We start from the raw sequence: 27210 nt of genomic DNA, 5'->3' as shown, positions 1-27210 counted from the left end.
CACCACCAGTCAACATGACCTCACCACCACCAGTCAACATGACCTCACCACCACTTAATTCAACATCACCACTAATCTCCACCATGTCACCTCTAGGTATCAGTTTCACTTCAGTCTTCTCAGTAGAGAAAACCTTTTATGTAATATATTATCAGGTCTTGTATAATTCCTAAATGTGGTTTGTATGATAATCGAGGTACAAAATCTGTCAGTGCCTAATTTGTTATATACTTCTAGGCAATGCAACCTCCTCACCAACATCTGGATCATCAGCAGCAGTTGTCACGACAGTTACTCAAGAAGAAGATTCAACAGTTTCGATGGAATTTAAATTGGAACAAAACTTTACATCCCAACTTGGGAACAAATCATCCGAAGAGTTCAAGACATTAGCAAATACAATAAAAACAGCAGTAAGTACAAAGACATAACTTATGACTTGGATGTTATCATAAATATATGAATGCACATAATCAATGTGAATTGGTGAACTAAATATAGGGATGATTGTATGTTAATTTCCCAGGGAATCATGCATGGATATGAATGAAAGAAATCAGGCCCATTTAGGAAACTGGTATCTAAGACTGTATGAAATTTGATGCACCTTGATTGAACTTGGTGGAGATATGCACAGTATGGAGTGCCATTCTTGTTTTCTGACAAATCAGTGAAAATGTTGAAAAAAAACTATTTTGCAAAGTTAATGATACTGAAAAAAAGATGGAAAGTGTTGACAAGAGTATTGGGAACCACTTCTGCAGCACTTGAGAGCTCTGTACAGAAATGAGTGAGTGATAAATGAACAAAAATAAGAAGTATTGCAATATTCAGGCAAACCAGTGAAAATTTGGTAGATCAGCTTTGAATAAAAATGTAGAATGAATGAGGCAATGGTTATGCAATTGAAACCATCTTCCATCTCTAATCTTGTTTTTGGAAATCTAACTGTTTGTCAATTTTATTTCCCCAGCTTGACTCTCTCTATTCGAAGCAATATGGAAACAGATTTGTTGGAACTAAGATCATCTCTTTCAGGTAAATGACCTCACACTTTATTTAACATCTGAAGAAGAAAATATTACGTGTTTCACTAAAGCTGTTTGAATGGAACTGTAGTAATTAAAACAGAGTCAGTATATATGATTATGAAATGCTCCAACTTGTTAAAAATGTATGTGTCCCTATTCATATCAGATCATTGATTGTTTAATCAATCATTTCGACTTACAACAGACAAGGTCTGTCCCCTCCATGTTAACATATGGGACATTATAAAAAACATTAAAAATACATGTCAGATACATTTTTCCAAAGATGGTTTCTGACAATTATTCTAATTTGTAATTATCTTGATCAAGAGGTCAAACTTCTGGTTTAAATGAGATATTTAAGATAAGAGAAATTGGGTGTGACATAATGATTGACAGCTGAGATTGACGTGTGATTGGTGTGTTGGGTTTATTGTCATAACCTTGACACCGTGGCTCGACTCCACGATGACTATTTCACAGACTCAGGCTCCAAAAGCACGAGATGGCAGAACCCTTATCACTGATATTTTGATTTCATTTTTGGACAGTGGGAGGAAATAGAGATGCATCACTCATCTGTGTATATACAGTTACTGGTCACAAATACCACATCACAATATTTATGATTTGTTTCTTACAGTCCAGGATCAGTTGTGGTAAATTCTACGCTTCAGTTCAAAAATGCCAGCTCAGTGCCAGAAACTAGTGCTGTGGCAAATGTTCTGGTGGAGGCAGCAAACAACAATTCCAACTTCTCCCTTCCAGTTAACACATCAAGCATTGTTGTAACAAGTAAGTTGTTGTTAACATTACATAATACAGCCTTTGACTTATTGTGTAACTTTCCAACATGTACAGTGCAATTCTCTGAACATTCCATGTAAATCAATCTTTTAAATCAGTAAATATGTCAAATACTCACCTATTCATAATGGTATTTAATGAAGGTTTCGTAGAATAAGGGGGTATCCTTTGAGATTTACTGGACAGTATTGTTTACTTGCTCATGTTAGTATTTTAGATGCTGAATATCATGTTGTCCAGGGTAACTAGACATTTTTATTTGATTGAAAGAAATGTATAGCCAGTGTGCTTAGTTTGTAATCGCATTATCTCTTTAATAGAAAAGGTCAATCTTGAGCCTGATTAAAACTGGAAACATGATGAACTACATGAGTTGAAAAGGACAAATTGGTTTGGATAAAAAGTAACACTCTTCAGTAGAGTTTGTGTGCACAACAAGCAAAGACTGTATTCTGACAAAGAACATGTTTTACAGTCAAGTTTTGTGGTGACACAGCTAAGAGCGAAAAAGATGAGACCTCCTATACAGTAAAGTTTGGAAAGATAAACTCTCATTTTTGTGATGTGATATGTAGATTAACAGTTTTTAGTGTTTACGGTTTGTATAGATGCATTTTGTAATGCTTCAAAAGATCCTGAAACCTGTTAACACTGTTCTTTTGGTTGTGACAGGAACTATTTCAACAACATCAACCCCAGCAACTGTTTCAACTGTGCCTATCACTTCAGCTGCCAACCTCACCGTTGCTACAACTGCTGCAACCAATGTTACAACTGGCTCAACAGGTTTGAATATGACCTCACCACCAGTCAACATGACCTCACCACCACCAGTCAACATGACCTCACCACCACCAGTCAACATGACCTCACCACCAGTCAACATGACTTCACCACCACCAGTCAACATGACTTCACCACCAGTCAACATGACCTCACCACCACTTAATTCAACATCACCACTAATCTCCACCATGTCACCTCTAGGTATCAGTTTCACTTCAGTCTTCTCAGTAGAGAAAACCTTTTATGTAATATATTATCAGGTCTTGTATAATTCCTAAATGTGGTTTGTATGATAATCGAGGTACAAAATCTGTCAGTGCCTAATTTGTTATATACTTCTAGGCAATGCAACCTCCTCACCAACATCTGGATCATCAGCAGCAGTTGTCACGACAGTTACTCAAGAAGAAGATTCAACAGTTTCGATGGAATTTAAATTGGAACAAAACTTTACATCCCAACTTGGGAACAAATCATCCGAAGAGTTCAAGACATTAGCAAATACAATAAAAACAGCAGTAAGTACAAAGACATAACTTATGACTTGGATGTTATCATAAATATATGAATGCACATAATCAATGTGAATTGGTGAACTAAATATAGGGATGATTGTATGTTAATTTCCCAGGGAATCATGCATGGATATGAATGAAAGAAATCAGGCCCATTTAGGAAACTGGTATCTAAGACTGTATGAAATTTGATGCACCTTGATTGAACTTGGTGGAGATATGCACAGTATGGAGTGCCATTCTTGTTTTCTGACAAATCAGTGAAAATGTTGAAAAAAAAATATTTTGCAAAGTTAACGATACTGAAAAAAAGATGGAAAGTGTTGACAAGAGTATTGGGAACCACTTCTGCAGCACTTGAGAGCTCTGTACAGAAATGAGTGAGTGATAAATGAACAAAAATAAGAAGTATTGCAATATTCAGGCAAACCAGTGAAAATTTGGTAGATCAGCTTTGAATAAAAATGTAGAATGAATGAGGCAATGGTTATGCAATTGAAACCATCTTCCATCTCTAATCTTGTTTTTGGAAATCTAACTGTTTGTCAATTTTATTTCCCCAGCTTGACTCTCTCTATTCGAAGCAATATGGAAACAGATTTGTTGGAACTAAGATCATCTCTTTCAGGTAAATGACCTCACACTTTATTTAACATCTGAAGAAGAAAATAGTACGTGTTTCACTAAAGTTGTTTGAATGGAACTGTAGTAATTAAAACAGAGTCAGTATATATGATTATGAAATGCTCCAACTTGTTAAAAATGTATGTGTCCCTATTCATATCAGATTGTTTAATCAATCATTTCGACTTACAACAGACAAGGTCTGTCCCCTCCATGTTAACATATGGGACATTATAAAAAACATTAAAAATACATGTCAGATACATTTTTCCAAAGATGGTTTCTGACAATTATTCTAATTTGTAATTATCTTGATCAAGAGGTCAAACTTCTGGTTTAAATGAGATATTTAAGATAAGAGAAATTGGGTGTGACATAATGATTGACAGCTGAGATTGACGTGTGATTGGTGTGTTGGGTTTATTGTCATAACCTTGACACCGTGGCTCGACTCCACGATGACTATTTCACAGACTCAGGCTCCAAAAGCACGAGATGGCAGAACCCTTATCACTGATATTTTGATTTCATTTTTGGACAGTGGGAGGAAATAGAGATGCATCACTCATCTGTGTATATACAGTTACTGGTCACAAATACCACATCACAATATTTATGATTTGTTTCTTACAGTCCAGGATCAGTTGTGGTAAATTCTACGCTTCAGTTCAAAAATGCCAGCTCAGTGCCAGAAACTAGTGCTGTGGCAAATGTTCTGGTGGAGGCAGCAAACAACAATTCCAACTTCTCCCTTCCAGTTAACACATCAAGCATTGTTGTAACAAGTAAGTTGTTGTTAACATTACATAATACAGCCTTTGACTTATTGTGTAACTTTCCAACATGTACAGTGCAATTCTCTGAACATTCCATGTAAATCAATCTTTTAAATCAGTAAATATGTCAAATACTCACCTATTCATAATGGTATTTAATGAAGGTTTAGTAGAATAAGGGGGTATCCTTTGAGATTTACTGGACAGTATTGTTTACTTGCTCATGTTAGTATTTTAGATGCTGAATATCATGTTGTCCAGGGTTACTAGACATTTTTATTTGATTGAAAGAAATGTATAGCCAGTGTGCTTAGTTTGTAATCGCATTATCTCTTTAATAGAAAAGGTCAATCTTGAGCCTGATTAAAACTGGAAACATGATGAACTACATGAGTTGAAAAGGACAAATTGGTTTGGATAAAAAGTAACACTCTTCAGTAGAGTTTGTGTGCACAACAAGCAAAGACTGTATTCTGACAAAGAACATGTTTTATAGAGAAAGGCACTGCAGGACAGGAATTTAAGCATCTGCAGTTTTCGAGGAAAATTGTATTTTGTGTTGTAATTGTGTTTTAAACATAATGTCATGCTTTCCAAGTGAAATTGACAATGAATCGTGTTTTTTTTTGTTAAAGTGAAAAACAAGCAATTGTTCCTATTTTGCATTGACTTGTTCCCTGTGATAAAAAAAGGTCAACTGGGAAACAAGCTAAACAGTATGAGCTGTGAGGATATATGCACTTGGATAAAAATTACTTCATTTGGTGTTTCTGGGCACAACAAGCAGCTTTCACAAGAGTCTGACAGTGGCAGTTTTATGCAGGCAATAGCTAACAAGCTTAAACTTAATTTAAAGGTAGAATATGCAAAATGTTGCCTATTTCCAATGCAGAGTTGTTTGGACAAAATGAAATTAGACCTTATACGGCAAAACATATTGACACAACCCCAAAGAACACCACCAGAACCACTTTGAGTTTATATTTTTTGCACAGCCATAACAAATAATCCCCAATTATCCTTTTTTTTACTTAGGATAAATGCTAGACAGAAAGCAGTAATGTGATGTTTGTTTACCCTCAATCAGAGGAAGATAGAAACAGAGCAACCTGGTACACTACTTTTCATGCTAGGCCTTTTAGTGAAAGATGTCAGTTTTATGTAATGATCCTAATATGATGGAGATTTGAATATCAACAGATCTTTTCCCTGCTTATTTTTGCTGGGAGTTGTACATGTCAAATGTGAAAAAATAGACAAGACGTATAAACTCTTGAAATTATGCTACACATTATATTATGTGTTAAAATTTTGTTTTGTAATTATTGTAGATAGAGTTTCATTTTCTACTCCTCAAAAAGACCCTGATATTGCCTAAATGATCTGATTTTGTTGGTGACAGGAATTGGTGCAACAGTTGCGACCACATCTGTTTCCACTGCGCTGACCAGTGCTCTAACTTCTGACATTACCACCGCTGTTGCAACTACTACAACTACTGCAACTACTGCAACTACTACAACTACTGCAACTACTACAACTACTGCAACTACTGCAGCTACTGCAACTACTGCAGCTACTGCAACTACAACATCCACCACTGCATCAACAGATCCTCCCTCATCTAGTGAGGGATCACTTGGCCTTACCTTCAGTCTGAACCAAACATTTACATCCGATCTATCCAACTCATCCTCAACGGCCTTCAAGACTTTAGCTTCGAAAGTTGTCAAAGTGGTAAGATTTCTACACATGTAATAGAATAATTCTAACAACATTTTAAACTCCAAATAAATTGGGATCTTTGTTAATCTTACAACGAAATAAAGAAAATTAAACCTAAAATGTAAAATATTTTAACCTATGTCTCTAATGAAATTAAAATTCTCTAAAACACTAGATTACTGAAAAAGTATCAGATTTGACCTTGTATTTAAAATTATTTTTTTACATTCCATTACTACAACATTAATTGATACATGTATATATATATGTATTTATATAAAAGTAGTTAAAACTCATAAGAAGGCAGAGAACAAAAACGGTTTGGGCAATATTGTCAACTACGGTAAGCTTGAAGTTCCGTTCATCTTATTTGAATATCCATCAATCATCATTTTAAGAAATACATACATTTACAAGATTCACATGTCATTCAGTAACTTTTTAATTATATCTTAAGGGAGTAATTATTCTTTTCTTTTTTAATGCAATTTGTTGCCGTCACCTAAACTTATATTGAGTCTACATGCTGGAACAGCTCATACCTTTGCAGCACCCCTTCTTCAAGGGCTATCAAGAAATCTGTGTATTTTATGTTGAGCTGTTCGTCAGTGCTAGTGGCCATGTGTTTTTTATTTATTTGCAATTGATGACATTTTTTTCTTTCAGCTAAATGAAGCGGGGAAAAAGTTGTATGGATCATCTTACCGCCGCTCCCTGATTAATTCATTCAGGTAAGACTAAATCTTAGTCATTGATTTATTTCTGCAAGACATGTGCTGCTCATTTGCTTTCATAAAGCGTCATTTCTGTCTTATTGCAGTGACGGATCAGTGATTGTCAAATCAACTCTTGTCTTCAACAATCAAGACTCCGTTCCCTCAGTTAGCAATGCAACTTCACAATTCAGCACTGAACTTGCCAGCTCTACATCTCTGGATGTTATACCGGGCAGCGTTTCTGCACGTAAGTTGTTGGTTACATCTGAAAGGTCAAACATTATGAACTTAAAATTTCTGTTTATTCATCTATTAAATAATTAAATCTGTGTTTATGTCATAATGGTCTTGTAATTTAAAAATGTTTTAAGTAAAATGAAAGCTTATGTTTGGAATAAGGCTTCTGTTTGACCCCCTCATTTTAAACTTATGATATTACTTTGAATACAAAGAATTTTGTCTGACCAGCGTATTTGCTATTTCTCATATTTCAGAGTCTACAGTGGCCCTGACTACTGCAGCATCTACTTCTGACATTACCACCACTGTTGCAACTACTGCAACTACTGCAACTACTACAGCTACTGCAACTACTGCAACTACTACAACTACTGCAACTACTACAGCTACTGCAACTACAACATCCACCACTGCATCAACAGATCCTCCCTCATCTAGTGAGGGATCACTTGGCCTTACCTTCAGTCTGAACCAAACATTTACATCCGATCTATCCAACTCATCCTCAACGGCCTTCAAGACTTTAGCTTCGAAAGTTGTCAAAGTGGTAAGATTTCTACACATGTAATAGAATAATTCTAACAACATTTTAAACTCCAAATAAATTGGGATCTTTGTTAATCTTACAACGAAATAAAAAAAAATTAAAGCTAAAATGTAAAACATTTTAACCTATGTCTCTAATGAAATTAAAATTCTCTAAAACACTAGATTACTGAAAAAGTATCAGATTTGACCTTGTATTTAAAATTATTTTTTTACATTCCATTACTACAACATTAATTGATACATGTATATATATATATATATATATGTATTTATATAAAAGTAGTTAAAACTCCATAGAAGGCAGAGAACAAAAACGATTTGGGCAATATTGTCAACTACGGTAAGCTTGAAGTTCCGTTCATCTTATTTGAATATCCATCAATCATCATTTTAAGAAATACATACATTTACAAGATTCACATGTCATTCAGTAACTTTTTAATTATATCTTAAGGGAGTAATAATTCTTTTCTTTTTTAATGCAATTTGTTGCCGTCACCTAAACTTATATTGAGTCTACATGCTGGAACAGCTCATACCTTTGCAGCACCCCTTCTTCAAGGGCTATCAAGAAATCTGTGTATTTTATGTTGAGCTGTTCGTCAGTGCTAGTGGCCATGTGTTTTTTATTTATTTGCAATTGATGACATTTTTTTCTTTCAGTTAAATGAAGCGGGGAAAAAGTTGTATGGATCATCTTACCGCCGCTCCCTGATTAATTCATTCAGGTAAGACTGAATCTTAGTCATTGATTTATTTCTGCAAGACATGTGCTGCTCATTTGCCTTCATAAAGCGTCATTTCTGTCTAATTGCAGTGACGGATCAGTGATTGTCAAATCAACTCTTGTCTTCAACAATCAAGACTCCGTTCCCTCAGTTAGCAATGCAACTTCACAATTCAGCACTGAACTTGCCAGCTCTACATCTCTGGATGTTATACCGGGCAGCGTTTCTGCACGTAAGTTGTTGGTTACATCTGAAAGGTCAAACATTATGAACTTAAAATTTCTGTTTATTCATCTATTAAATAATTAAATCTGTGTTTATGTCATAATGGTCTTGTAATTTAATTTTTTTTTAAGTAAAATGAAAGCTTATGTTTGGAATAAGGCTTCTGTTTGACCCCCTCATTTTAAACTTATGATATTACTTTGAATACAAAGAATTTTGTCTGACCAGCGTATTTGCTATTTCTCATATTTCAGAGTCTACAGTGGCCCTGACTACTGCAGCATCTACTTCTGACATTACCACCACTGTTGCAACTACTGCAACTACTACAGCTACTGCAACTACTGCAACTACTGCAACTACTGCAACTACTACAACTACTGCAACTACTGCAGCTACTGCAACTACAACATCCACCACTGCATCAACAGATCCTCCCTCATCTAGTGAGGGATCACTTGGCCTTACCTTCAGTCTGAACCAAACATTTACATCCGATCTATCCAACTCATCCTCAACGGCCTTCAAGACTTTAGCTTCGAAAGTTGTCAAAGTGGTAAGATTTCTACACATGTAATAGAATAATTCTAACAACATTTTAAACTCCAAATAAATTGGGATCTTTGTTAATCTTACAACGAAATAAAGAAAATTAAAGCTAAAATGTAAAATATTTTAACCTATGTCTCTAATGAAATTAAAATTCTCTAAAACACTAGATTACTGAAAAAGTATCAGATTTGACCTTGTATTTAAAATTATTTTTTTACATTCCATTACTACAACATTAATTGATACATGTATATATATATGTATTTATATAAAGTAGTTAAAACTCATAAGAAGGCAGAGAACAAAAACGGTTTGGGCAATATTGTCAACTACGGTAAGCTTGAAGTTCCGTTCATCTTATTTGAATATCCATCAATCATCATTTTAAGAAATACATACATTTACAAGATTCACATGTCATTCAGTAACTTTTTAATTATATCTTAAGGGAGTAATAATTCTTTTCTTTTTTAATGCAATTTGTTGCCGTCACCTAAACTTATATTGAGTCTACATGCTGGAACAGCTCATACCTTTGCAGCACCCCTTCTTCAAGGGCTATCAAGAAATCTGTGTATTTTATGTTGAGCTGTTCGTCAGTGCTAGTGGCCATGTGTTTTTTATTTATTTGCAATTGATGACATTTTTTTCTTTCAGTTAAATGAAGCGGGGAAAAAGTTGTATGGATCATCTTACCGCCGCTCCCTGATTAATTCATTCAGGTAAGACTAAATCTTAGTCATTGATTTATTTCTGCAAGACATGTGCTGCTCATTTGCTTTCATAAAGCGTCATTTCTGTCTTATTGCAGTGACGGATCAGTGATTGTCAAATCAACTCTTGTCTTCAACAATCAAGACTCCGTTCCCTCAGTTAGCAATGCAACTTCACAATTCAGCACTGAACTTGCCAGCTCTACATCTCTGGATGTTATACCGGGCAGCGTTTCTGCACGTAAGTTGTTGGTTACATCTGAAAGGTCAAACATTATGAACTTAAAATTTCTGTTTATTCATCTATTAAATAATTAAATCTGTGTTTATGTCATAATGGTCTTGTAATTTAAATTTTTTTTAAGTAAAATGAAAGCTTATGTTTGGAATAAGGCTTCTGTTTGACCCCCTCATTTTAAACTTATGATATTACTTTGAATACAAAGAATTTTGTCTGACCAGCGTATTTGCTATTTCTCATATTTCAGAGTCTACAGTGGCCCTGACTACTGCAGCATCTACTTCTGACATTACCACCACTGTTGCAACTACTGCAACTACTGCAACTACTACAGCTACTCCAACTACTGCAACTACTGCAGCTACTGCAACTACAACATCCACCACTGCATCAACAGATCCTCCCTCATCTAGTGAGGGATCACTTGGCCTTACCTTCAGTCTGAACCAAAGATTTACATCCGATCTATCCAACTCATCCTCAACGGCCTTCAAGACTTTAGCTTCGAAAGTTGTCAAAGTGGTAAGATTTCTACACATGTAATAGAATAATTCTAACAACATTTTAAACTCCAAATAAATTGGGATCTTTGTTAATCTTACAACGAAATAAAGAAAATTAAACCTAAAATGTAAAATATTTTAACCTATGTCTCTAATGAAATTAAAATTCTCTAAAACACTAGATTACTGAAAAAGTATCAGATTTGACCTTGTATTTAAAATTATTTTTTTACATTCCATTACTACAACATTAATTGATACATGTATATATATATGTATTTATATAAAAGTAGTTAAAACTCATAAGAAGGCAGAGAACAAAAACAATTTGGGCAATATTGTCAACTACGGTAAGCTTGAAGTTCCGTTCATCTTATTTGAATATCCATCAATCATCATTTTAAGAAATACATACATTTACAAGATTCACATGTCATTCAGTAACTTTTTAATTATATCTTAAGGGAGTAATAATTCTTTTCTTTTTTAATGCAATTTGTTGCCGTCACCTAAACTTATATTGAGTCTACATGCTGGAACAGCTCATACCTTTGCAGCACCCCTTCTTCAAGGGCTATCAAGAAATCTGTGTATTTTATGTTGAGCTGTTCGTCAGTGCTAGTGGCCATGTGTTTTTTATTTATTTGCAATTGATGACATTTTTTTCTTTCAGCTAAATGAAGCGGGGAAAAAGTTGTATGGATCATCTTACCGCCGCTCCCTGATTAATTCATTCAGGTAAGACTAAATCTTAGTCATTGATTTATTTCTGCAAGACATGTGCTGCTCATTTGCTTTCATAAAGCGTCATTTCTGTCTTATTGCAGTGACGGATCAGTGATTGTCAAATCAACTCTTGTCTTCAACAATCAAGACTCCGTTCCCTCAGTTAGCGATGCAACTTCACAATTCAGCACTGAACTTGCCAGCTCTACATCTCTGGATGTTATACCGGGCAGCGTTTTTGCACGTAAGTTATTGGTTACATCTGAAAGGTCAAACATTATGAACTTAAAATTTCTGTTTATTCATCTATTAAATAATTAAATCTGTGTTTATGTCATAATGGTCTTGTAATAAATGAAAGGAAAGTAAAGGTTGGAATAAGACTTCTGTTTGACCCCCTCATTTTAAACTTATGATATTACATTGAATCCAGAGCTTTTTGTCTGACCAGTGCTTTTGCTTTTTCTCATATTTCAGAGTCTACATCAAAGAGTGCTCCTCAGCACACAATGGCCTCATTGGCATTCTTCTCACTTACCCTGCTGGCTGTGGCACAGATGCTCATCTAGTTATAGCCAGTATCCTGATACAGGCTGATACATTGACTTTACTTTTTAGTGGGCTTTGGGAAAGAGTGATACAAGCAAGTTACAATAAACCAAAAACAGAAGACATAAGTGCACATTATGAAATTTACAAATACAGTTTGATGTGGTAAAAAGATATGTGCTGTGGTGTCAAAGATTGAGAAAGGTTTTCATTACTTGTGTTTCGCTCTATTTATTTTAAAACCTTTTATTATTAATAACAGTACCATATATGAGTTGGGTTTTTTTTGCAGCTGTCGTTCAATTAGTGTGTTTTGTTCATGCTTTTTATGGCACTGTTGACATTTTATAGAGGATATGTACTAAATATTTAAAAATCAAAGAATCAAACAGGATACAGTTTAAATCCAATGCCATAAATTAAGAAACTAGTTAACCCATGAAGAAACATAACCATGAGGTTTAACAAGTGTCTGAAAGCTAGTTTAGAAATAGTCATATACTATATAACAACTAGTGAGACTATTCTTAGATCTTAATTGATTGTAAGTCATGTTGAATGAGAGTACTAACATACATTTTTGTCAGCAAAAAATTAAAATGTTGCCTTTGAAATATGCTTGTTGGTTTTTCTTTTTTTGTGTTTTATTGCAAAAAGGATGTAGTCCAAAATCCTCTGTATTGTTCACTTAGTAACATTCAGTGACTTAATTAGGGCTCATATCTTGAAAGTGTTTGCTTTTATTTCTTGTTGGATAGGTTTTACACAATATTTCTTGTTGTATAAAATTTAAGCCACTGTATCTCCTAGAAAGGTAGTCTTCAACACCCTCGATCAGTCAATTACAAAACAAGTTGAAAGGATTGAAAATAAGCTTTTGAATCGAGAAAAATTACAGAACATACATACGATGTGACAGACAATGTCAAAGCAAGCGAGCACATAGAGATGGCTAAGAAAAAAGAGGTAAATGTGTAATTATTTCTGTCACTGCTGTGGTTAGGGTTTGGGATTTTATAAATCTGAATGAAAGACTGATTTGTGTTGTTTGTGCTTAAACAATATAGCATGAATGATATTAATAAGTAATGTACAAATTTACCTTGTACATGCAGTCGGACCGACACACCAGAAGAGGGCTGCATTAGCCTGAGAATAGTTCAGAATTGTGTGTGCTGCTTTCATCCCTGAGATGATATATTTGCAGTTAAGTATACTCAAGGATACAACATTAAGGGGGTCAAACACTGCATTCGTGACTACCCCACCCACAATCATACAGATTAAGTCAGGGGACAGCTGAGGAGGCTCCGCGCTCCAAGAAAGCTCAAGGCCTGTGCTGTCAAATTGGGGGAGCCTTCAACATGTCTTTAACTTTTTGGGGAGGGGGTTTTCAGTTTTTGGACCATATGATTTAGCATTAATTCCAAATTTGCCAGAGAACAATTTTTAATGGAAAAATCAAGACTCAATAAAAACATCTGGAGAAAAATCACACAGCAGTGAGGCTGTGTTGCATGTATGAGGTAAAGGGTGTGATGTCACAAGATGTAACAACTGGATTACACCCGAATTACTGGATCTGCTACAGTGCAGACCAACCTTTCTATATCAATTTTGTCTTTGATACTGGCCATTAATAATGATTGATATTTATCCATTGTTGACAAGTTGTCAACGCATGATGGAAAAGGGGGAGTCAGAGTGAGAGACACCTTCATTCTAGTCATTAAATCTTGCTTAGTTGATGGTGTCATTTTCGTGTAATGTTACTAATGTGACTATCAACAGATATTGTCCCTGTCTGCTTTTGCCACAGTAGTGGGGTCTGCAGGCTGTCACCAAACAGCAACACCCTGTGAACAGATTTTGGGTAAAGGGGTGCGCTCGCTGGCTCACCGGGTTGTGCAGGACTTATCCAGTCTCTCTCCCCAATTAACACTGGAACTGTCCAGTCAATAAAATCAAAATGCCCTAAAATATCTTTTATTTGGTAATCACATTGGCGTTTGCTCAAAAAAAAAATTTTTGTATAAACAAAACTTTTAAAGACAAATGGTTGCAAATTCAGTCCAGAATGCCAGGAAACAACATTATTGTGAGGTGAAGAGTCATTTAACAGTAATTCACTGCTGATAATGAAATGTGCAATCATATGAGATGGGTCACTCATATCATAAAATGCAGCACGAGGATCAACCTCTGCTCAGCCCCTTTCTGAAACAAAAGGACAGATGTGCAGCCACTCTGCCTCGTCCATAAAGCTCTCTTGCATTACACATATGAATGGCTGGTCTGAAAAAACACTAGTTATTGAGTCAATGGGCCTTTTATTGTGCCCCCTTATTAAAACTCCCCCATGTTTAATTAGAAGACATCCGCCACACTTGAGATGCGCCTGTCACTGGCTGAGGCCCAAGGTATTCAAGCAAGCTGTGCTCCACTGCACAGTGGATGAAAAGAGAGGTGCACATGAAAGAGAGGATGAGTGCTGTTTCAGGGGTATGTAGAAAGTGTAGCTTCAGTCATGCAAATCTAATTTAAAGTGTGTGGATGGTAAGTATATGCTACGCCATCTATGCTTGCTTCATCATATGATTTTTATGTAAAACTGTTCAAAGTTAATCTGATGTTTTCAGTCAGTGTTATGGAGCATCCTTATTTCTTTCTCAAATTCATGAAAAATAAACAATACAAACAAACAACACATAAAATGAAATTAGCTTTTTTTTGCAGGTCATTTCTTTGAAGCATAAACTCTTAAGTGAGCTTCTTACTACCTGAGTTAAAGTCTGTAGCCGCACGTCTCCTGGTTCTGGTTCTACCTTTTGACACCTGTGTTTAAATTGTATGTGGTTTTTTAGCATTATATAGATTTTCCAGCAATGTTTACTGCTGTTAAAGATTTCCTTATCAAATATCATGAGAGTATATCCAATAGTTGTTGACACATTTTACTAAAGAGCCAAAAGAGTCACATCTATTGAAAAAAACAGCATACAAGGTTTGGACTTTGTTGGAAAAAATAATTGTATCACAGTCCTAAACACAGAGTTAGATACTTACATTGGTTTGGTTTTGGCATTGATTTCTACAAACATCCTTTTAATGTAAAAAAGATAAATCACTTTTAATTTACTTTTCAAAGTCATTTTAACATAAATGCCACTCAAATAGCCATGTCACCAAAATATGAAATAAGATACTAATAAATAATTTAAGATGAGTTTGCAGAGGAGTTGACAGCAGACTGTATTTTTTTTGCTGCACACGTTCATTACAGCGCACTTCCCACCTCTCTCATCCCCCTCGTCTCTGAGGAAAAGCAATGTCGACAGATCTGCAGTGTGATGCAGACATGAGGACGGATGAACATCTCTCTTCCATACAGGTGAGTGTCATTGTTTATACAGGTTTTTGTTGGTTTTTGATTTTAAACTGAATTCAGAAGGTCTTGTTTGAATAATTACATTTATATGCTTGCCAGAGTCACTGTATCTGACCTGCTGCTTGTAATTTAAATTGGATGTTTTAAGTGGGACATCATAACTGTGGCTTTTTCAGAATTCCATTTATAACAGCAAAATAAAACTAAAAGAAAAACTCAAAACAAACTTTACTTTTTAATGTGTGCATCACCATCATACTAACAGAATTGTTTTCTGCAGTTTTGCTGCATTGCAATTGATGTAAATACAAAGAGTGCCTTTCATGAAACTTGCACCTGATTTTAACTTTGGCCAACATACATTACCGTATGTACTGTTTACTATTACCAGACATTAAACAATCACAATTACAATCAGCATAATTTTACTTTTGATGTCTTTGTAGCTGTTTTTGCTGATATTGAACTTAATTTGATTTACTGTGCGTGTGTGTTGCAGAAAATATACATTTGAATACAAATTTTTAAATTGAATGGATATCATGCGATCGACCTGTTGTGTGTTTAAATGACGGCTTTCACGGTGACTTCGCTGGAATGGATAGCTGCACATCATCATGTCAGTTCAACAAAGTCTTCAAGCCAAAAAAAACCCTACAATTTCACTCAGCTTCACTTCACTATCACTGCACAGTCCCTGTGGTGTTCATTAAAATCTGCCAGAGTCAGGCGGAACATCTGATCCTTGTTCAAACCACCGCCACTTGCTGTTTGTATGTGTTGTGCTGTGTGACATATGTAAGGACTCAAATTTAACAAATACATAATAGTTCGGTGAGGGTAACACAATTGTGAAATCAATTCATTTCCTGTTATTGTAATAATTGTGACAACCCTTCCTGAAAAACCACATGAACGTGCTTCCACATGCTGCCACATATGGAGCACATGTGGAAATGATGGTAGTACATGTGGTACCATGTAGTGCAAATGTAATCACGTACGTATTTGCAGGTGTTTCACACATTTATCATGGGAAACATGTGCTGAAAAGGTAAACACATGTGGTCATATGTGACATGTGAAACTCCAGTGGTTTTTCTGTAAGGGAAGTTCGACTCCAAAAGACCTGAGGAGAGCTAATGATCATTACTGATGATTCTTTGCCTCCTTATCTGACATTTTTATTGGTTTAGAAAACAAGCAAACCAGTCCTTTTAACAACAAGATTGTACTGATGACAATCCCACTGGTTTTGCTCACTGTACAAGGTGAACAGATGGCTCACATCCTGGGGATTCATGCATCAACTAAAGTTTACAGCTTAGAAATGAACTAATGACAAGTTACCATGGTGCAGCAATCATGTCTGAAAAAAGCAAACTGCTTCACTGCCTCACTTGCTACAATGTCAAAACAAATCACTTTAAACTGCATCTGTTTGTTTTAACAGGTTTGATTGGACCATGGATAACAACAGCCTGGGATTTCTCAGAGAAGCTAACACATCTCTCCAGATTGAACTTCAGTCCTGTGCTACATTTCGAAACCAGGTCTCGCGCATTTTCCTGTATGCCTTCCTCTCTGTTGGCATCGCCTGCACAGTGGTGGGAAATTTCCTGGTGGTCTTGTCCATCGCCTACTTCAAGCAGTTGCAGTCACCCACAAATTCTTTTGTCATGTCTTTGGCAGTGGCTGACTGTCTTGTTGGCCTGGTTGTGATGCCTTACAGTATGATTCGGACGGTTGAGGGATGCTGGTACTTTGGTGCCCTTTTTTGTCAGCTTCACTCCAGCTTAGATGTTATGCTTTGCACTGCCTCCATATTCCATCTCAGCTGCATTGCCTTTGACCGCTACTACGCTGTGTGCAACCCGCTTATCTACTCTTTAAAGATGTCCCACAATCGAGTAGCTTTCCTCATTGTTGTATGTTGGGCAGTTCCCATGCTCATTTCCTTTTGTCCCATAATGCTAGATCTTCATATTGCTGGTGTGGACATCTTGCTCCCTAAAGATGTCTGCGTGTTCTTGGTCAATCGCATTTATGCTGTCATGGCTTCTTTGGTAGCCTTTTACTTGCCAATGGCTATAATGTTGATAGCATACTGGAAGATCTTCAAAGCTGCCAAACGGCAGGCCAGGCAGATCAGCGCCATGGAAAGCCAGATGGCTGCCGGTGTGGGCAAAGACTCAAGCAAGAAACAACGACACCGAAAAGCAATGAAAAGAGAGAGAAAGGCAGCAAAAACTTTAGGCATCATCATGGGAGTTTTCCTAATCTTCTGGATGCCGTTCTTCACAGTCAACATTGTGGACCCATTTATTGGATACAGCACAGAGGTGGTTGTCTGGGATGTATTTTTATGGCTAGGATATATCAACTCATCTCTGAATCCCTTCCTGTACGGTTTCTTCAACCGTTCGTTCCGTAGGGCATTCCTCATGTTCATCGGCTGCAGGGTATGCCTTCCTGGATCCTCCCCAGGGATGGAACTATCTCACACCAGGAAGGAGGCGAACGAACGTGCTCATCAACCATAAAATACAACTAATATCTGTGTAGGCATACAAAGACCAATGAATACTAAGGATTCTAAGGCACTAAATACAAATGTTGGTTACAACCAGGTTTGAATTAGGAATAACTACCTTTGTAAGTTAATGAGGTGGGAGTGTCGTTAACTATGACTTCAGCTCTTTTCCTTCCAGGCAAAAGTAATGTACTCAGAGTGTGTGGATCGGCTCTGTCACAAAGGCTTTTTCCAGTGTCAGCACTTTCTGTTAATAAGCTTTTTATACATTTCATGTGTTGCCATCGCCTTGGAAGAACAATTACCCAATATAAAAAAATGTTTCTCTGATAATGAATTGAATTAAATGAATTGTTTTTGAACAGACAACAGCTTTGGACAGCGATTCAATCTTTAAATTCTGTGACTGCACACATCTTATTACATAATATCTTAATATGTTAAAACTGTATATATGTAAATATATTCATGGATCTGATATTAAATGTTTTTTAATCTCAACTATGTCTCAACCTGAACTGAAAAGTGACCACACCCTATTTTCTTTCAGTTGCCATGATACTTGTGTCTGCTTTTTGTCTGGTGGCCAGTTTGTGGTCTCAGCAGCTGTGTCTCAGAATTGCATTTGAAGACCGATTGTGTCACAGCGGTGTGACTAGGCTGTCCCATTTCGAAGGCTCCTTAAAATGTGACCAACAGATTTATCCCTCCATCCCTTCCGTTCAACCTTTACAGTCTATGTGCTCCATGGAGGAAGTGGTTTTTGTGGGCTGCATAGACACGAAGAGATGAAATTTAGCTAGAAGTTTTAAAAAGCTTTTAAAAAAAATTGTTTTCTTTACTTGTTAACTTTTTTAGATAGCATTACTCAACTTTGGGTGTGACCCTTGTAAAGGATGAAAATGGAAACCTAAGTAACCCCTCTTATGTTTTGACGCTCTCACCTCACATCATTTCTTCCTGAATTGTATCCAATCCTGCATGGCACTGCCCAGAAAGCAAAGTATCCAGAAACAGCAAATTAGTCTCACTTTTAATTAGCTGTAAAGTATAGTCATTAAGTCTGTCTCCACATTCTGACAGTGATGTCTGTACACAATTAGAGGTCAAGGCAGCGACTGGCTCTGACTGGGAACCAGTAAGCGTTATCTATTGAGTGAGGAAATAGTGTTGATGAAGTTACATTGTCTTGTCAGCACAATTTTCTTTTAATTAATTCAGTGAGACAGAATAATGTGTGTGTGTGTGTTTGAATTTTGAAAGTACTCCCTCATATACTAGCAGTAGTTTGCTCATTGATTTCTTTCCAGGTATTTGATTTTTTTTGATGAGAAATGTTTTCCTATCTTTTTTTTATGAAACAAATGATGATTTTCCCGTAGTTCAACAAAGGTTCTGGGTAAACTTCATGTGATGGAACAAAGCTTAAATAGTAAGCAACTGAGATCTATTCATCTCGAGTAAATACACTCCCTGCAGCTAAAAAAGTATGTGTTTGTGTTACTCTCAATTTAAATTCATAAAATCTTTATTTGTATTTGATTGTCTGTCAACAGATTGCATTACTCTGTTCACGTTGGTTCACAAATAAAAATACTGATTATCTCTTTTTGATTTCAATATTATTTTATCCAAAAACATACTTAAAGTATGGAAAATTTTATTTTATTGTTCATTTGACATAAATATAACATCAAAAAATAAAAGAAACATATTCATTTTACAATAGCACTCACTTGGTAATGCAAATTACAAATGGCCAAGTAGACTCATTGGTGTTTTACTCAAACAAGTGTACATATCAATATCAAGTTAACTTGTAAATCGATCTGTTGAAATAAATACCGTGCAGCATCTTTACTGACCTTTTACCTTTACAATGCCTTGTCAGAACTGGAAAATGTCATAATTCATTCAGCAATAAAAAAAAATTGCACTTTTTTGTTTACTGGCTGTTACTTGAAAACATGGAGACTTTCATGAAAATGAAGAAATACGTAAAACAGTAGTAATGACACTGGCTTATGTCAAATGTCTTCCCTGTTAATTATGGGCAGTAAAATGAAGTCCAGGGAGTTTATTACTTTTGCGTCCACTTCAATTCTCATCTAAATAAACATGACGCTCATGAGTGTTTGAAATAGTTTAAGTCTAATGTTTGTGCTGCGTTAAAGTCATTATTCTCAGACTGTAACATGATCAACATTTGATTCTCTGATATTTAGTCTTTCTTGCATGTTGGTCCAATATGGTCCTCTTGAACAATAAATAAAAAGATTCTCTGGGGACCCTCTAAATGTCAGTCTCCTTCAGGCCATAGCAATCTGCCAGATCATAGAACTGATAACTGCTTTGCTCACAGGAGTTGTAAATCCCCATAGAGACTGTGTCCACTGTGTCAATCCGGCCCACGGCAGGTGTGGTACCTTTTCCTGCCCCTCCCTTGATTTTATTTGACAGATTGTTCACTTTCTCTTTGAGCTGGAAGGAGGACTTTTGCAGCGGTGGAAACAGACTCCATTTCTTTATATCAAGCGGGTGCCCTTTCCCCCTGTGCAACAAAGAGTTCCCACAGGGTTCATGCACGGTGTAGCTGGGCTTATGGTCTGCTCCCTGGTCCCTCGTCAAACCCCTGACTGCTGTCCGCCACCGCTGGTCATAGAAGCGCCGCAGCACCCTCCGTCTTTGGTGACACTGGCACCTCAGCAGGCGGGTGAAAGCCCTCTTGAACTCCTTGCTGGAGCAGGGATAGATCATGGGGTTGATGCAGCTGTTGAAGTAGCCCAGCCAAAAGATCACCTTGAACACAGTCTCAGACGGCTTGAGTGCTGGGAAGAAGGAACCTAGAGGAGAACGTAGGAGTTGTGAGTAAATGTACAAGGCACTGCTTTCAATCTTTCAATTCCACATGGTTACATTGGAACCTTGGTTCTCTGAGTGTGAAGTGAGACTATCTCTCCAAATCCATACATATGGAATATGAAACAGAATGGAGAGATAGTCTCCATTTGATAGATACTGTATCTGTCTGTCTGTCTATCTATCTATCTATCTATCTATCTATCTATCTATCTATCTATCTGTCTGTCTGTCTGTCTGTCTGTCTGTCTGTCTGTCTGTCTGTCTGTCTGTCTATCTGTCTGTCTGTCTGTCTGTCTGTCTGTCTGTCTGTCTGTCTGTCTGTCTGTCTATCTATCTATCTATCTATCTATCTATCTATCTATCTATCTATCTATCTATCCATCTATCATGGTTTTTTTGTGTGTATATTTTATTCCCTATGTTTTATGAACTGATCTGATTCTCTAGTTTTTATCGCTGCTCTATTAATCTCCGTTATTTGTTTCTGTGAAGGACTTTGTTACTTTAGAAAACTACGTAAATAAAGTGTATTATTGTTCATAATATTTGTATGTTAAGAATACATTTTGATCATAATGTCGAACAGCAGCTCATATTTATAAAAACTAAATTTAAAAAACACCAGATATGAATTTGTAAAATATTTTGTTAAACTTTAATTGGGTAAAATATTCAATAAGTAAATTAAAAAAATTGAATTGAAAAAGTTAATTTAACATCTCTATATATTTTTTGTAACGATGCATGTGTGTGCACAGTGGCTGTATTAAGCTATTATGCTACATACATGCATTTTTCATCTTGCTGACAGTTGGATAGTCACAGCTATGTTTATGGAATGATTTACTGTGCAGCAGAATCTATTTGGTGGAGTTTATTAATAGGAAAAAAGGAAGGTTTTGACATTCAGTGGACTTTTATTAATGGAACAGATATTTACAAAACACGCTTCAACCACAAGCCCCAGTACACACAGCTCTTTTGTTACAAGACTATTACATCTTAAATGATTTTATCTGATGAAACATCTGACAGACATTAACACCAGGCTGCTAACACCATTACACAGATTTTAAACTCCCTGTGGTTTCTCTGGGAGGACAGAATGTATTGTCTTGCTACGTGTTTGTCTGATTTATTATGGTTAAGAATGCAAAAGCTGTCTTTGTCGTCCGTGCGATTGAAAATCCTGCTCCCACTAAATATCACATGCATCAACTAGCGTGGCATAAAAAAGCAACAGCTATCTTTTCTCTCTCAGGACATTAAAAAACACTTAACAAAGACCATTTTAGGCTTTCTACAATGTTTGCATGAGTTTTAGGAAAACTGCTTTGTGTGCAACCCAGGCTCCCATTGCTTTGCTCATTTCTTTGCAATGACAAACTGTTTTTCATGGAATGTTGCTTCTTGCTGTTGCTTTCTCCTTTCCTGGTCTCCCCCAGGCTTGGATTGAACACAGCATTGACCCCGGACACAGAGGCCCAGAAGTCCACTTGAATTTGAGCTCTGTTATCACAATACTGTGAAATAAATGCACAGAGGAGCCTTGTGGCATTTACCCATAGACAAATACTGAGAAATAAATCAGAGTAATAGATCAACTGTAATTTTTTTTCTGCTGCATAAATTATCGCTCTCATTTCTGTAAAATCGTTCTTTTATAAAAAAAAGAGTTGTGACTCATCACCTTTGGAGATTATAGTGAATGAAGTCATTAAAGGAGATGATGTCCTTCATTGATTCTTCTCACTGAAGTGACATCATCTAAATAGCAGACAGCGAGTGATTCACTATTCTGACGCACGACTGAAGCGCCATGGCAACAGGTGATTTTTTTTTTTTGTCTTATTGCCTTTATTTTGAACGGTATATTTTCAGTCTGACATCTGCAAGATCTTAAATCCTTTCTCAGCTTATACCTCAGCACAAATCAAAAAGTCAAGCGACACATGAACGCTTAAGATTCACACTGAAGGAGTCTGGGGATCTGTCCAATTTACCAGGAAAATGTCATGATTGCTTTTTTTTAGTGTGAGAAGACAGAGAATCCAGATCAGGCGTCAGCTGCAGAGCTTATACGGCATTAACACCTTGACATTTAACGTTCCATGTGCATGTCAACATTTGACAATGAGGTTTTTAAACATGAGGCCGCCCAGGGCCAGGCTGTGGTTCAGTGAATACATGATTTATGATATGCATTCGTAATCAGCCAAACTGGCCACATGACAATTTCAAAGCCATAGTGCTACTTGTATATGTATTACAGACTATATAAGACTATTCCTTAAGTGAACGGCTGGTGGATCATGTGATATTTTATTATCATCAATATATTCCATGAAGAGGCCAAAACTAACAATTAACTATGGTCTGTCAATATAAATTTTATTGTTTCAAAAAATGTTTAAATAGTTAGTTAAATCAGTTTCTGAAACATTTTTAGCAGATTTTACTAAAACATAGGTAAAGACTATGGTGGATTTGTATTTACAGCAGCAGGACAGTGCAAAAGTGCGGCTGCATAGACAATGTGTGCTGCAATTGTTGTTGTTGTCGTTGTTGTTGAATCATCAGACATATCTTTTGAATAGAGAAAAACTTACAAACAGTGAAAAATCCAACTAACTGGATCAATCTACCACAGAGTTCAGTCATGGAGGATTTCTATAACATCACCTATCATTATGCACTTAATCTAGATGTATTGGCCAACATATTCAACACTTTTTATAATATAAATTTACTGTAAAACTTCAGTGTATCTATATCCCTACTTAGAGGATAGATAGTATACATTTAAAACTCAAAGGCCAGCTGTTGCGTTTATCGTTTGGAACTTGAAATATGTTGATTAATGAGCTTTGTACTTTTTAATCAGTCAATTATTATGTTATTACATTTACTGAGCAATAAGACATCACATGTAATTCAGAAAGGCTGTTTCTCTTGATGCTGTCACCTTCTCTCTATAAAAAAGTATCCATATGTTAAGAGCACAAATATAAGCAAATAGTGTTAGGGCACTCTCACTAGAGTTTTGATGAGTCAGACTTCTATGTATAGATTTGCATCATCGCAGTCACAGAGCATCGTTGGCACAAGAAGTGCTAAAACGTATGCCTCTGTGAGTAAAAGGTTACTCATTACAGATGTGTCTAACACAGTGCTTCAGACTAGGCGAATATGGGTGAGCAAGGCGAGGACCTGTGGGCTGTGGCAACTACACTCATTAATCAGACATTTGGGAAACAAACAGCTATGATTAGAGACTGTAAATACATCAAGTCCCCATAAGTTGCAAATGAATGATTTGTACTCACAATTACAATGAGTTTGTTTGACTTATTTGTGTCTTTAGTCATTTCCATGCGATGTCTATCTGTCTCAGACTTGGGAATACAAATTTTTAAAAAATGTTTCACTCCCATTGAGTGAACCAAGTGATAATCAGCACTCATTTCATTTTCCGCAGACTTTGCTCTGATAAGTCGATTTTGTAAATTCGGGGGTGCAGCAAGAATGACAAAGCTCTGAGAGCTATACCTGATCAGTTATGGGCCATTTGTTCTTAATGGCTTTTACAGTCAGTTACACGAAATATATGCAAAATGAAAATTCATGAGGCCACTTATAGTTTTGAATATAAATATATATATATATACTGTATGTGTGTGTGTGTGTGTGCACTCTTACTTTCTCTAAGTGCAGCTTTGTATGCATGCTGCCTATTTTTTCAGTTTGATTTATGTGAAGCCTTAATGGCTCACTCTGGTCATCATGATATTCAGTGTAACCATCTTGTGGTGACCTTTCCATACTACAAATGTGGACCAAAAAACAAATCCCCTTTAGAAGCACAAAAGTAGTGAGTCATTATTTTTTACAATTCCTATTGCAACAACACATCATCAGTAGGGTAAAACTAACCTGTCTCACGACGGTCTAAACCCAGCTCACGTTCCCTATTAGTGGGTGAACAATCCAACGCTTGGTGAATTCTGCAAGTCTAAAACAGTTATGGAGTCCACGGTAGCTGTTACTTGAAATAAGCAGCTGTGATGTTTGCAAGAACTGGGAGTATTCAGTTTTAGATTGACATTTTTACTGAAGAATGCCAGGGTATATTACTCTGGGATATTAGCCAGCCCTCACAAAAAATAGAAAAACAATTCACATCACAATGTTCACATTGTAGATCTGCACTTTTCTGACAATAGGTTTTATTTTAATGACATTGAAACAATCTTAAATTCCAGCATAGTTCCCCAAACGCACTACAAATGAATACAGCTTCTGCTGATTTCTGTGTCCTGTTATACCCAAAATCCTACTGTGCTGTTTTTTTTAATTTCCTGCAGGTGTTTTGTGAACTGTGTGACACTGTCCTGCTCCTGCAGCCAAAATGTTGCACTGTTCATTGAAATAGAGCTGAAAAGAATTTAATCACTCAAAGTGACACAAGAGCATTAATTATTCACACCCAGTTTGATAGCAAACGAATGAGTGGATCTGGAAAGCTGTTTGAGGAGGCAGTGAAGGTGATAGAAGTTTTTGACTTGATGGATTTGTGATGATGCTCCAGGATTATATGAAATTCTAATATCCCTATGTACATCTGATGTTAGGAAAGGCTGGATGCACTAAAGTTTCACCACAGGGAAGAGAACTATAAATCCAACAGACTTACCCATGGGCAGAAAGAAGAAGAAAGGCAGCCAGCAGAGGATAAACATCCCCACAACGATGGCGAGCGTTTTGGCTGCTTTTTTCTCCCGGGAAAACTTCATCAGCCGCACCGACAGCGAACTTCTGAACGGGTGGTTCTTGCTGGACTTGGAGCTGGCAGGACGCGCGTCCTCCAGCGCGCTGCGGCAGTGGATGCGCAGCACCACCTCTATCGACTTGTTCCTCTCCCGCTTGACGCCCGCCTCCAGGCTCTTGGTGGTCCTGCGGGCAACCACGTACACCCTGAAGTACATGATGAGGATGACCATGAGCGGCAGGTAGAAGGAGAAGAGCGAGGAGAAGAGCGCGTAACCGGGCTCCTCCGTGATCATGCAGATGCTGTCGTCCACCGGCGGCGGCTCCTTCCAGCCCAGGAGCGGCCCCACGGAGATGACGGTGGAGGACACCCACAGCAGGACGAGGACGGCCACAGCCTTCCTCTCTGTCATGATGCTCGGGTACTTGAGGCAGTGTTTCACCCCGATGTACCGGTCTATGGAGATGACGCACAGGCTGAGGATGGACGCGGTACAGCAGAGCACATCCACCGCTGCCCAGATGTTGCAGAACACCCGGCCGAATACCCAGCATCCCAGAACCTCCAGAGACGCAGAGAAGGGCAGCACGATGATGCTCAGCAGCAGGTCCGCCATGGCCAAGTTCACGATGAAGAAGTTGGTGACGGTCTGCAGGTGTTTGTTGCACAGCACAGAGAGGATGACTAAAATGTTCCCAACGATCGCAACCAAAATAAAAGCGGAGAGGAAGATCCCTACCCCGACCGCCCGGGAGTCCAGGGTGAAGTTCCTGCACGTCGAGATGCTGTCGTTTGGAAACACAAAGATAGATCCATTGGAGGCTTCTGCGAAATAAATCCCATAGTTGCTCTCGTTCCTCGGGTTAGAGTCTGACATGTTGAAACGCCATAAAGAGAAGTTTAGAGCAAGTTTTCCACACAGAGCAGTTTCATCTCACTCTGTCTTCACAGCAGCAACATCAAACTCACTCTGGCTCTGCATGCGAAACGTGCACAATCTGCAGGTCGAGCTCAGAATATGAGCATGAAAATAAAAAGTCTACACAGCTACAGGCGCGTGCATGCATGATTAGGAAAGTGATGTCTGCAAAAACAGACACGTCAAAAAACAGCTGAGGGCCAGACTCTGCATGGAATCCGCGCAATATTAGTCACAATAATAATAATTTAAAAAATTTTTTTTTTAAACGAAACAAATACATCGAGGTTAATTTCTCCCATGCGGTGGTTTTCCACTGGAGGCATCTCTGGAAACAGCTCAGAGTCAGAGCTGGTCCAGCAGGTCTGAATCTACAGCTCCACCCACACGTCACGTATTTACTGCTGCCTTCTCCACAAGAGAGCGTCACTTTCAGTCTGACCACAGCCCAAGACACACTGAGGGAAATGACTCAGTCACTTTGCATATCTTCTCCTGACATGTGGATGAAGAATGAAAGTGTTAAATGTAGCCTATGGTACAGAGAAGTGAATAATCTGTCACAAACCAAAGTGCCCTATAATGATAATAATGATCACTTCACTTTGCTTTTTGTCCTTTTTATCATTAGATACTGATTTTGTAAATATGTGCAAAGATTGAGTTGAATGTATATGTATGAAAAATTATGCAATTATCTAGCTGTTCTGTAAGTTCATTTGGAAATTCTTTTG

The 27210-nt window shown here is 37.1% G+C and overlaps 3 protein-coding genes across 3 annotated transcripts in view; 2 read left to right on the top strand and 1 right to left on the bottom strand.

Moving 5' to 3' along the window:
• Positions 1-12620, top strand: part of LOC109637756 (mucin-2-like) — a 71481-nt gene extending 58861 nt beyond the window's left edge. The window contains exons 30-49 of the mRNA XM_069530589.1: positions 238-413; positions 974-1038; positions 1675-1826; positions 2511-2624; positions 2967-3142; positions 3703-3767; positions 4397-4548; positions 5942-6276; positions 6931-6995; positions 7085-7227; positions 7475-7767; positions 8433-8497; positions 8587-8729; positions 8977-9278; positions 9932-9996; positions 10086-10228; positions 10476-10750; positions 11405-11469; positions 11559-11701; positions 11935-12620. Coding sequence (XP_069386690.1) covers positions 238-413; positions 974-1038; positions 1675-1826; positions 2511-2624; positions 2967-3142; positions 3703-3767; positions 4397-4548; positions 5942-6276; positions 6931-6995; positions 7085-7227; positions 7475-7767; positions 8433-8497; positions 8587-8729; positions 8977-9278; positions 9932-9996; positions 10086-10228; positions 10476-10750; positions 11405-11469; positions 11559-11701; positions 11935-12026 — 3029 coding nt within the window. The 3' untranslated portion in view covers positions 12027-12620. The remainder of the gene's footprint in view (positions 1-237; positions 414-973; positions 1039-1674; positions 1827-2510; positions 2625-2966; positions 3143-3702; positions 3768-4396; positions 4549-5941; positions 6277-6930; positions 6996-7084; positions 7228-7474; positions 7768-8432; positions 8498-8586; positions 8730-8976; positions 9279-9931; positions 9997-10085; positions 10229-10475; positions 10751-11404; positions 11470-11558; positions 11702-11934) is intronic.
• A 4063-nt stretch (positions 12621-16683) lies between these two features.
• LOC109637757 (5-hydroxytryptamine receptor 4) lies at positions 16684-18335 on the top strand. Its single transcript, XM_020100312.2, has one exon. It carries the CDS (start codon positions 16861-16863, stop codon positions 17935-17937), a length of 1077 nt encoding a protein of 358 aa, XP_019955871.2. The 5' UTR covers positions 16684-16860; the 3' UTR covers positions 17938-18335.
• A 1241-nt stretch (positions 18336-19576) lies between these two features.
• On the bottom strand, positions 19577-26812 carry adra1d (adrenoceptor alpha 1D). Its single transcript, XM_020100329.2, has 2 exons — positions 25483-26812; positions 19577-20770 (listed from the first exon to the last, which is right to left on the bottom strand). The coding sequence occupies exons 1-2, from the start codon at positions 26432-26434 to the stop codon at positions 20220-20222; spliced, it is 1503 nt and encodes a 500-aa protein (XP_019955888.1). The 5' UTR covers positions 26435-26812; the 3' UTR covers positions 19577-20219.
• Positions 26813-27210: the final 398 nt, after the last annotated feature.

This window comes from Paralichthys olivaceus, chromosome 8 (genome assembly GCF_024713975.1).
Source record: "Paralichthys olivaceus isolate ysfri-2021 chromosome 8, ASM2471397v2, whole genome shotgun sequence".
Lineage (NCBI taxonomy): Eukaryota > Metazoa > Chordata > Actinopteri > Pleuronectiformes > Paralichthyidae > Paralichthys > Paralichthys olivaceus.
Note: the sequence above shows the minus strand (reverse complement) of the source record. Positions and strands in the feature narration are given on the sequence as shown.

Bases quoted from the DNA above. Each gene is read 5' to 3' on its own strand.
- LOC109637757 (XM_020100312.2), top strand. From the start codon at position 16,861: ATGGATAACAACAGCCTGGGATTTCTCAGAGAAGCTAACACATCTCTC.
- adra1d (XM_020100329.2), bottom strand. From the start codon at position 26,434: ATGTCAGACTCTAACCCGAGGAACGAGAGCAACTATGGGATTTATTTC. The intron at 20,771-25,482 runs GTAAGTCTGTTG...GTTCTCCTCTAG, and splicing joins CTTCTTCTTTCTGCCCATGG to GTTCCTTCTTCCCAGCACTC.